Source organism: Anoplophora glabripennis, unplaced genomic scaffold, assembly GCF_000390285.2.
Source record: "Anoplophora glabripennis isolate ALB-LARVAE unplaced genomic scaffold, Agla_2.0 scaffold1508, whole genome shotgun sequence".
In the NCBI taxonomy this organism is placed as follows: domain Eukaryota; kingdom Metazoa; phylum Arthropoda; class Insecta; order Coleoptera; family Cerambycidae; genus Anoplophora; species Anoplophora glabripennis.
Window position 1 is genome coordinate 40,636 of NW_019417584.1, and position 12,365 is coordinate 53,000.

General features: G+C 34.1%; 1 protein-coding gene across 1 annotated transcript; it reads left to right on the forward strand.

The window, feature by feature from the left end:
- Positions 1–1,297: 1,297 nt before the first annotated feature.
- On the forward strand, positions 1,298–4,808 carry LOC108916325 (venom acid phosphatase Acph-1). The gene is made up of 6 exons (XM_018722545.1): positions 1,298–1,420; positions 1,487–1,591; positions 3,400–3,636; positions 3,691–3,876; positions 4,140–4,260; positions 4,354–4,808. The coding sequence occupies exons 1-6, from the start codon at positions 1,316–1,318 to the stop codon at positions 4,695–4,697; spliced, it is 1,098 nt and encodes a 365-aa protein (XP_018578061.1). The 5' UTR covers positions 1,298–1,315; the 3' UTR covers positions 4,698–4,808.
- Positions 4,809–12,365: the final 7,557 nt, after the last annotated feature.

Here is a 12,365-nt window from a genome sequence, read left to right on the forward strand (position 1 = left end):
TATCTCATTTTACGTGGATTTTGGCTATTTATAGCGAGTGGCTTCCTGTTAATTTGGAAATGAATTAGTCAATTTTGTGACTAAAAAAAAAGAAATTTATTTCTTAAACAGCCTTCGAATTTTAACATCACCATTCGCTCCCTACAGTTCAATTGTTTTTCAGCAAATCAGTTGAAGATGGCAATAAATCGTCGAAACGTCGACGCGTAGGAAAGTTCTTTGTTTTTGATGCTATTATCAGTATGTCGACATTAAGGATCGAGTTCTACATTTAAATAAGTAACGATTTTTTTTAATTTCTGATAAAAATAGATACATGCTGTCAGCATACTGAGATTAAGGGTTATCTCTTGACTAAGCGACCAGTTTAGGTCTTAATGATGAAATATTTTTTTTTCAACAGACGGATTTGGAAATGTTTTACAAAGTGGCGTAATGTATTTGGTTTTTTACTTCGCTAATTGTATTATATCGGAAATATGCAAAACATTACCACTTTGTGAATTTTCGGTGATTGTTCTGAAAAATAAACGTGTTTGGAGGTGTTTTTATATACTACGACGGACGCCACTGCTGCTGATAACTGTTATTCAGAGGATGTAAACTAATTGTGGAAAGCAGCACATGATCTGGCACGAGACGTAGATAAAGACTTTTAGAACTTTGGATTAGTGAAGTGGCCTCTAATTTTTTTAAACCACTATCGCATCTGTGAGCATTACTAAAGCTATAATATACAGGGTGTTTCATTCAGGAGACACAGCTCGATAGGGGATTCTTACAGCCAAAATAAGACAATTGCGTAAAAAAAACTCATTCAAATGATACTTCTTTTAAGAGTACAGCGTGTCAAATTTTATTCGCTACGTGTGTTTATTTTTTGGCCCTTACTTAACTTTATTCCATCGTACGTAGCACTCTGTATATTATCCCATTTTTGAATTTTTCGTTAAATTTAAGGCGTACTGTAATAAACAAGCGTTGGGTCTAACACGTACCGTTTCTGTGTTATTCGAGGGCTTAAAAAATGGCGTTTCATTCTGAATAATAACAAATATCTCTGAAATTAAAATGAAAATATGAAAAATATCGCCTCTAACAATTTCGGAGAAAAAATATGTAAATGTATTACTTTGTTTATCAAAATATTCAGGAGACACAGTTTGCGGACGTCCGCCTCGTATACTCAAAGGTCGTATCCACGAATTATAAAATCACTATCACTAATTGGTTGACCGTACATGAACCTAATTTTTCACGCGATAAGGAGCTCGAATAAAAGACCTTCCCATTCGCAAGGGGGGCAGTTATTAAAATGACTCACATTGCTTTACTAGTCACCTTAGTTTTCGCCTCCTTGTTTTTGGTAGAAAGCAGGGTGAAACGACATTCCGATGCATCTCTGGAGATGGTCCACGTGGTAAGAAACGAAAAGAGATATAGAGATCGTAAAAAAGATTTTCTAATTTCGTTTTTCGTCTGCTAGATCTTTAGACACGGGGACAGAACGCCAGACAAGGATGTCATATACAAGAACGACCCTTACGTCAATGAGACCTACTACCCTATAGGACACGGTCAGCTGACAAATGTAAGTGTGGTTTTGACCAGAAGGTAAGTGTTGTTCACTGGGACAGTTTATTTCTTTAATCCATTCCCCGACAAAGGTAGCACGAGGTTAGGAATTTTTGTTTTTAACAACTGTTTTCTATTTTCTTTGTAATTTTATTTAATGACATATTTACAGCTAATACAAGCATCAGAGTGTTGTCAAAAGCAATAAAATAACAGCTGAACTAAAATAATCCTCCTTTTTACTTAAAAAACAGTCGGATAAGTTCCATATCAAGAAATCTCTAATAAAAAACGAGTAATACTGAGAAACAGGACGAAATTTAAAAAGTAAAAATAACTAAATAACTACTTTGTTGGGACAACACCTTGGTAACGCGAAAAATTCGAATTTTATCACGGTTTCTCCATATCTTCTCAGTTTAACAGGTATCAAAAATTAATTTAGAAAGTTGAATTTTCCAGATTTTTTTCTAGAAATTTACAAAATCTAGACAAAAATTACCCAAAATCTAGTTAAAAACATTCGTACCCATTTGAAACCGCTGCTAATTTCGGTCTCATTTAACGTTTGGCAGTCTCATAATTGTAGATTTGACTGGTGCGAAATATTTTTTATTAATTGAACTCTTTAGTATCTACCGACTTACCACAATGACACGAAGAAAACTTGTTTAGAAGCACTGATCCCACCGATAGTCCCGCGTTTCTTTATATCGCTGTATTTCGTAAGAAGAAAACTTTTCAGTAATAAAAACTGACAAAAAAAAGGCTGACACGCCATTTACGTCCACAACTATTCACCACTTTTTAAGTAGTATGTAAGCCGGATACGATTCCAGAAGTTCTGAATAAGTTTTCGCAATTTAGGCCGATCAAAATAACTCATTTAGAGGGGGAAAAAAATTTAAATTGTTATCTGAACTCTTATAAGTGGAAATGGTGAAGGGGCTTATAATAAACGAAAAAAATTAATAAATCCGTGAGTAGGGGCGGCGGAGGGTTGATTTGGCAGGTGGAAAAGTTATGAAAAATTGTGAACTGTGATTACAGATTTTTTTATTTTACCAAAAAGTATATGTTAAAACGAAAAAAATGATTACCGGCAGAATCCTGTACGATGATTTTTTTAAGAAGAATTTTTCTTTGAAAAAAAAGTGTTTCAGGCCAAAAAAATGAATATCTCAGAAACTTCTTGATTTTTTTTTAAAAAAAAAATTTGAGCTTATTTAAGACAGAGAAAGGTATACTTTCACAAAGTTTCGTCAAAATTAAATTATTTTTGCGGAAATGAGAAATAAAAATCGAAAAATCAGAAAAAAACCTGTTTATCGCATTTTTCTCGGAAATTTTGAGGTTATGTTAAAAAGTGACCTCTCCAAAAGTTGTAGATTTTTGCATGATCTACAACTTTTGTATTGGATATTTTTTTGTTTGACGTCAACTTTCGTCAGAAATCCCAATGATACAATTTCGTCATAACTTTTCAACACCCCAAATCAACCCTCCGCCGCCCCTGCTCACGCATTTATTTTTTTTTTAGATTTATCATAAGCCCTTTTACCATTTACACTTATAAAAGTCCTGGTAACATTTTTTTTTTTTCTCCAAGTATAATATGGTTGGACTATAAAGGAAAAATATACAACTTTACAATAAAAGACATATTTTTCAGTAATAAATACAGACAAAATAAAGGCTGACACGCCATTTACGTCCACAACTATTCACCACTTTTTATGTAGTATGTAAGCCGGATACGATTCCAGAAGTTCCCAATAAGTTTCCGCAATTTTGATTATATTAATTATATTCTTTGCGGGACAGGCTGGGAAAAGGAAGGAGTACCAGATCGGCAAAGCCCTGAGGAGGAGGTACTCCACCTTCCTGGCCAACTTTACCCTGGACACCGTCGACTCGAGATGCACGGACTACAACAGGACCAAGATGTCCCTGCAGCTCGTCCTAGCTTCCCTGTTTCCGCCGAAAGGCGACCACGTCTGGGAGAAGAAGCTGAACTGGCAGCCGGTACCTTTCAACTACTGGCCGCTGAAAGAGGACCACGTAAGAGAATGATTCTCAGTTTCGGTGCGAAATTCGAAATTATCGCACTTCCAGGTTCTGGGGGACCCCATGAAGAACTGTCCGGTGTACAAGGAGGCTTTTTTCCACCATCTGAACTCGAAAGAAGGTAAGGCGATGTATGAGAAGTACGAGAAGCTCCGGAGGTACTTGGAACACCACGCCGGGGAAACTTTGCACAGCAAGAAATTCGCGTCATTGTACTTCACTCTAACGACAGAGGTAACTGATATTTTCAGGAAAATTTACCCGACAATTCGCCTCCTTCTATGATCCGGTCATAAATCTCCCCTCTTTTGCCGTCGTTTTGCATACAATCGAGAAGCTAGGAATGCATTTTGTCGCGCTTCGCCGTAAATTAAAACAGTATCTGTTATTGCTAGACCATTTTGAATACTTTTGTTTGTGATATCGATTGTACAATGACATGATAGAAAGAATCTCGACCATACGAGTATCACCAATCATATCACTTCAATTTCCAGCACGAGAACGGTTTGAAGATGCCGGAATGGGCAGAGCCCGTCTACCCACTGATCAAACACCTGGCCATCATGGATTATAACGTCAGCACAGCCACCCCTCAACTAAAACGCTTGGCATCAGGTATTAAATTCACCCCCGTCGAAAACTGGTGATAATACACCAGCCCCTCCGCCGCACAAATGCGGGTCCGTAACGCACTCGATTATTTTTCAGGATTTTTGGCGAGGAAAATAATAGGAGACACCAAGGCGAAGATACGGGGCGAGAAATATTCCCGCACCAAGGTTTTCTTGTATTCGGCTCACGAGTCTAATGTGGCTCACTTTTTGCGGTTCCTCGGTGTGTTCCACTCGCACGTGCCACCCTACGGCAGCTATATTTCTGTCGAGGTCCACAACTATAACGGGGAAAGGGGGTTTAAGGTTTACTACCAAGACTATTCCACGGAGAAACCGAGGAAGGTAAGGCTGCCGCGTTGTGGCAGTTTCTGTAAATTGGACGACTTCGAACGTTTTTACGGACATTTAATGCCACAGTCCGAAAAGGAATGCTTTTAGAAAAAAATCTGGCACTTAAAGGGTATTTTACGCCTACGTACTTCGTTGTCTTGATTATAAAAATAATCTGTGGTAATGCAATAAAAAAAAATAAAAACATTGCACTCTTTCCTTAGAGATTTTATTAAATTATTCCTTCCTTTTATAATTAATTCAGTATAATTTGCAATTTTGACATGGTTATTTACACTTTGCGTCATCTTGCATAGAAAAAAAGGACCATAATGAAGAGAGTTTCACTGTTTTTGATCCGCAAATGATTTTATATTATTTCTGAGTTTCACTGCATGAACCATGGGGACTTTCCGACCCTGTATAAGCCTCAACAAGAAATTTTCCACTTGCTGACCGGCGTGGTGCAGTGGTTTGTTTAAAAAATATTTATCGAGCAAATGTAGCTTTAACTTTCGTTTAAAAATATTTACAGACAAACAGTATTTGACATCGTTTGGTAAACGATAAAAACATTTTGGACTCAAGCAACAAGCATTCAGGGCTAGCTTTAGTTTGGCAAACGGCACTCTAAGATCACCAGCACGTCTCGTGTTATAATTGTACTTATCTTTGTTAATGTCAATGCTTTTCTTATTTTTATATACATAAACACATAATTTGTATATAAACAAACAGGGAAGGGGTAAAATGTTTAATTCCTTAAAATATTGTCTACATGACTCTCTGTCTGAGGTTTTTAACATGCAACGGATGATTGTTTTTTGAGCAATAAAAACACTAACTCAATTGGTCGAATTGCCCCATAAACAAATTCCGTATCTAAGTCTTGAATCTACTTGGGCATAGTAAACGTGTACAAGCTGGGAAGGGTTCAGCACCGTTTGCAAATTTAAGAAAAGAAACTTCAGAGAATTTATTTTTGAAATAAGTTTATCGCAGTGTAATTTTATTCTTAAAAAACGACTAAAATTCGCATTTTTTAAAACTTCTATATCTTTAAAGCGAAAAAATATTTTTTTACGAAACTTCCAGAATATGTAGTTCTTGGCAAGAATAAGTGCATTTTTGTAAAATTGCAAAATATTTAACAGTTTTTGCAAAAATTGAATTTTTAGAAAAAAATAATTTTTTTTCAAGTTTCAGTAAACCATGGAAATTGTGCGCGTATTGCAAAATAATTGGGAATATGCAAAAAAACTACCGAAACTTTGACTTCTTATTTTTTGTGTCGAAAAATGTAGATCTCTTTCTTATCTTTGAAATTTAATCGGAATGGCATTGTGTGTTGCCATTTGAAAGCTGACATTTTTTCATGAATTTAAAAAAAAATGTCCTACGACCAACAGAAGCCGAAAAAAATTTTATTTTCAAAAAATCTCTACGACCTCGGCTACTATTGGTCTTGGCACAACAATTTTTTTTTCAAATGCCATTCCGATAAGAAGATCTGCATTTTTCGATCCGAAAAAATAAGTCAGTTTCGGTAGTTTTTTGCAGATTTCTAATTATTTTACAATACGCGCACAATTTGCACAGGAAAGTACAGCTCTTAGAGAAAATTTTAAGCCCAAGATAGGTCACGTAATTGCATTACAGTATGATTTATTGAAACATGAAAAAAATGTATTTTTTTCGAAAAACTCATTTTTTGCAAATGCTCTCAAATATTTTGCAATTTTACAAAAATGTACTTATTCTACTTGCCAAGGACTACATATTCTCAAAGTTTCGTAAAATAATCTTTTTTCGTTTTAAAAATATAGAAGTTTTAACAAAATGTGATTTTTAGCCGTTTTTTTTCCAATACATTCAATACTTTTGTTATTAATTGACATCGGGTTGGTCTCAAAATTATTAAAAAATTTACAACTTTTGTCTAAAATGTTTCGTTTCTTTTTTAATGAAAAAACTGTTTTTGCGAAATTAGGACGCCATTTTGAAAATTAGGCGCTAACATTCAGATGGAGTAAAGTAGTCCATTCAATTCTATGGAATTTTTCCTAATCTTTACTTCTCTTTGTTGTTAAATTTTGGCAAAAAACGAGGTATTTTCGACAATTTCTTTTTATTTATATCACTTTACATTAATTCTTTTTTTGACTGGCCTATTTTATCTAGTATAGTTAATTACGTTAACAAATGTAATTCACAATTCAAATTTTACAGCAATTGGCCTAGTTTAACTTTTTTTTTTCAATTTTTGCATCTTGTGTGAGTAAAATTCCTTTTTGTATAAAAAATTGGGAATAAATTTAATGATTTAGAATTAAAATTTAGGTACGTTTGTCTCAATCGTTGTTAATTTTGCAAAAAATATTCGGTATAGGGATATAGTTTTTTTTTTGTTAACTATTTTCAGTCAAAGCGGTTTGTGTCAAAATACAATCAAACATTGATTCTCACCTCTTTTCGGTATCTCAAAAAGTAATTCAGTGATACTGTCTCCGACTGTAGAGCTGTCTAAAAAATGAATTCTCCGTAAAAGGCTACATCTTTCACAGGATTGTGTGAGGTAAGGGCACAGTATTACAATTTTTTCCTAAGGACAGAAGAATCGATGCAAAATAAATTTGTTAACGTCATGCCATGGAGAATAACAGTCCAAGGTTTAAAAAAAAATCACGTAACAATTACTGTTATTTTGTTCAAATTATAATTAGGCCATACAAACAAGTCATCGAAGATGGTACGTCAAAACATGAAATTTGTAATTTTATTAGATTAGTTGTTTACAAAATACATATTTCGCTAATATCTCCTCGTTAATACATAAAGAAGCACGTTTTCAAACAGATAATTCGTTTTGCGTAATCGTGATTCCAAATTTGTTTGTTTTATTATAAGTACAAACATTTTTTTTTATTTGATGATACATGAGACCCATACAGCGGATGACGAAGTCTTTTTGAAACACAATGGCAAAATAATTTGTATTTTTTTCAGTTCAATGCTAAATAGGAACTATTATAAACAGGATGATTACAGTTTATTTTGCACTACACGTAAATTGAAAGTTTCAATTCGTTGCAGGCAATCTCGTACTTCTCCACGATTTTTCGGGGGTTAATTGTGAAACAGCGCTTTATGCCGCTTCCAATACTTCCCCTGCTCGTTTTCACTTTCCGAGCTCATTTTGAATTAAACACTTTTGCGTTCTTGAATTTATATTTTGCCTCGCTAAGCTCGTCCAAATAACGTCCATTCTTAAACGCAAAAGTACCATTTCGCGTTCTAGATACAAAAATAACAATTTTTTCATAATCAACTAATGGATACAAACAGATGTTTTGGTGTATTATTTTGAAAATTAATTCTTCATAGTGACATCTATTTAAATGTGAATACCATTTTTCAAATGTCGTAATGCTATAACTTAAAAAAAAATTACAATTTTGGCGAAAAATAAGAAAACCTATTTGTCGAGAATGAAAAACCATATACAGGGTGGGCCAGTGTGAGAAAATAAAGTAACTCCCTTGTTATTCATAATACAGAAAACAAGTTTATATAAAAGTTGTACAGAATCAAAAAACTTAAAGGACAAAATTAACTTGAAACATACAGGGCGATAAGTAAAAGCGGGACACGCCAAATATTACATTTTTTAAATGGAACACCCTGTATATGTTTGAACATATGGATTTCCGAAAAAATTCTATATATGGCAATATAAACAATTTAATATTTTAGTGCGGAGTTGCCAAGTTATGTAGAAAATTCTTCGAATTTTGGAAAAAACATGACCTCGAAGAAGTTGTATTAACTTTCAACTACCAACACTTGGTGCAAAAATAGAGTTATAGGCAAATGTTAAGCAAAGACTTCTATTTTAGCTAATATCGATATTTTATAAAGGGCATTTTTTATAATTCGATCATTGTTCGAAAGTTCAAACCTGATTTTCTAAAATTTTTCATATGGAACACCTATATTTTATTGTTCTATTTTATTAACATATCAGTCCACTTCAACTTTCATTAAGTATGTTCTACACCTAAAGTTGTTAGTTTTTAAGATATAGCAACATTTCTGGAAAAACCCAATTTTTATTTTTTTCGGTCGCACTAAATGGCTTTGGAAAAAACTGTCACATTGTGTCAACTTGTCAGTTCATAATTTATCATTCCGTTCTGAGTTAATTTTATTAGTTAATATTTATTAGCTGGTATTCTATAAAATAATAAAAATTGTTTTCAGAAATGTTGCTATATCTTAAAAACTAACAATTTTAGATATAGAACATGCTTAATAAAAGTTGAAGTGGACCGATATGTGAATAAAATAGAACAATAAAATACAGAAAAATGTTAGAAAATCAAGTTTAAACTTTCTAGAAATGATCGTATTGTAAAAAAATGCCCTGTATAAAATATCGATATAAACTATTATAGGAATATTTGTCTAACATTAGCCTATAGCTCTGTCTAATTATTTTGTTCCAAGTGTTAGTAGCTGAAAGTTAATACAACTTCTTCGAGGTCATGTTTTTTCCAAAATTCGAAGAATTTTCTACATAACTTGGCAACCCCGCACTAAAATGATAAACTGTTTATATTGCCATATACAGAATTTTCTCGGAAATCCATGTTTAAAAAAATACAGGGTGTTCCATTTAAAAAAATGTAACATTGGCGTGTCCCGTTTTTACTCACCGCCCTGTGTGTTTCAAATTAATTTTGTAGTTTATATTTCTTGATTCTGTACAACTTTTATATAATTTTTTTTTCTGTATTATGAGTAACAAGGGAATTATTTTACTTTCTCACAATAATGGCCCACCCTGTATATCGCGGGTCAGTTGTGTTAAAATATAAATTACCCAGACGCGACGAAGAGAATAGTGGAATTTCCTCACAACTGAAGAAAAATCAAAGATATCTTTATCTCAGTTCTCAAAACTTTCCAAAGTAATGGTGAAATGGGAAGTTTTCAACTAATCGTATAAATTAAAACGCAACATTATTCCATTAAAGATATGAAATACATAAATAGAACAAAATCTAAAATTAAAACAACAAATGTTTGTGCAATTAAACTGGACCACATTGCGATAATTTTAATCAACATTTCCACTGCTATTTTTCAAACATTTGTTGCCTAATTGATAATTTCAACGTGTTCCAGAATATGCATAATTGCGTTTAGAAAACAGTTTTACTCTCACCCATGAGTCTACGCGTGATCTACACGGTTCAAATCGGGCTAAAGAGCAGGAAGAGGTAGTGGACGTCATTGGTATTACTCTAGCCCTACCTTTCCTATTTCTTCTTAATTCAGAAGTCAGTTTCGCTTTATTTTGACTTCCCTCAAGTCAACACGAAGCGCTATTTATAAGAGTCGCGAGCAATTTAGAACTCGATTACGGTTAATTCCGGTACATCCTCAATGAATTACTTAACGAGGCATGTGCCGGGGCTATCACCGACAACAATAAGTAGGATGGCGTTGAATCAACTCATAAAAGATCCTGGTTGGATCCGCCGTTGGTCAGCCGAGCCTCGGATGTGTGGCGAGGGCAAAGTTTACTACGCGCCAAACCGTTGAACTCTCAGCGACCACCAAACGTACGTCTGGTTCTGTCAATCGATTTACACGCCGTTGAGCGTATTACAGTAGGCTCTTCCACGCGGGGTCGCGGGAAACAATCGTCTCGCGGTTTGCGTCACGCATCCACTTTAGGACTAATATTATTGTTTTCTCTTTCGGCGATGGGTCAATGGATAAGCGCACGTTTTGTCAATTTCAGTTACGTTTGCGGATATCTCGATAACAACGGTATAACTTGCATAAATTGTGACGCGTTAAAACGTTTTAAAAAAAAAATGAAGGGGCACTTGAAATAAACTAAATTGAATCAGAGTATGCAGTCGCACAAACAATTGAGCGTCAACTAAAAAGGATATGGCCGAAAATTTGACTTTTTGCGTAAAAAAAACAGCCCGTATTATTTTACAAGAAATGATTATTTGGTTAATAAAATATAAAACTATTTCCAGCGATTTCTCTTGGTCAATTTATTATTCAAATTTTTTTTCCCAAAGTTCTAGCGCCTATACTTTCCCTAATATCGTACCTCATCAACCTTAGTGGGACACCCTGTATATGACTAGGTTTTTATTTAAAATATTATCTGATGCGACTACAATTTAGAGTCAATTTTCACCAATTTGTCTACTGTAAAATAAAGGTTGAATTGCTGCTTCAATAATTTCGTTTGTTTTTTTGCAACCAATTATTTAATTACTAAACGTTAATTTTATAATTTAATATCGTAGATATAGTTTCTAATTGATCCAAACAAACGTATCGAAAAAGAAAAATTTCAAAAAGTTAGAATTAAATAGCCCTTTATAACTAACAAAGTAGGACAGGCAAAAGCCGCTCGAGAATTCGCTCTTTTTGCATTAAATAGGGCTTATTTTTTTGGCAATTTTGAAAAAATAGAGAATTCACATACTCCTCTTTGTTCTCAAGATAATTTTTTTTTAATGTCAATTGTTAATTAAATATCGGACGTATCGGACCGGGATTTTAGAGACAATTAAAAAAAGGTTTAAACTTTTATTTCCAAAAAGTTTAACATTGATCATGCAATTAACACGCTAGCAGCATTAAAATTCAACACACGAGAGAAGGAGCGCCGGGCCCGCGCATTGCGTGCACGTTGCTCTCGTAGCGATCGAGATTTTTGACTTGAACGTTTTAAATTCGGTTAAAATAAAAGTTTTCTTTAATTGTCTCTAAAATCCCCGGGTATGCGTCCAATAGTTCTATTCTACTTCTATTTTTTTTTAATTATCGTAAAAATAAGCTCTATTTAACCGAAAAAGAGTGAATTCCAGAGCGGCATTTACCTAAACATGAAACAATTTGTTATGTTAGTAAGAAATAAATACTGGTCACAATAATTTCTGGAAGCTGAACAAATGAACGATCAGTTATCGTGATCGTATATCATTCTTTGCGAAAAAATTACGCAATGTTTTTTATCGAAAAATAAGATTTTCGGTCACGCCTTTTTAAATTGACGTTCAATTGTTTTTCTATTTCTTATTCTTCTGCCGCAGGAGACATCTCGATAGCAAAGGAGTAAATTGGAATAGAAAGGGGGTTGTGTATCACCCTGTACAATATGAATGTATTTGGGCCAGTTTTGAAACTTGTGCGGTCACTATTCGAGTGACATAAGGTGTTAAATTCCTTACACGTTTTCAATAAAAAATGTTTTAATCGATTTTAATGAAAAAAGGCTATTTTCCCAATAGGTCGAGCATTGAATTGGAATCTAACTAAGGCTTAAAAACGGCCGTACCATTCAATACACGGAATTTGCAACGACTCTATACTTTTTGCGAAACTGCGGTTTGTTTCGTAAAAGATAATTGTACAACTAATTGCGCGCTACTAGAAAAAGCAGTCACGCGAACCAACGACTAGCAGGAGCGATTTTTGTCACTGTAGGTTCCGTTTAGGAACTTTGCCGCGTATTATACTGAATTTTTTTTAGTGAATTTAGACGCCATTCTGATTTTCCGTGTTATCCCCCAATATTTTGAGCCACTGGTTAGTGGCGCTCATTCTGACATCGAAGGCGAAAAAATAAAAATTGATAAACACTTCCCAGAGCCGGGTAGTGATAAGTTAAAGGTCACCGATGTTGTGCAATCGGGACACAAATACGGCACTGGATGCAGACATAAAAGCTTTGGCGTA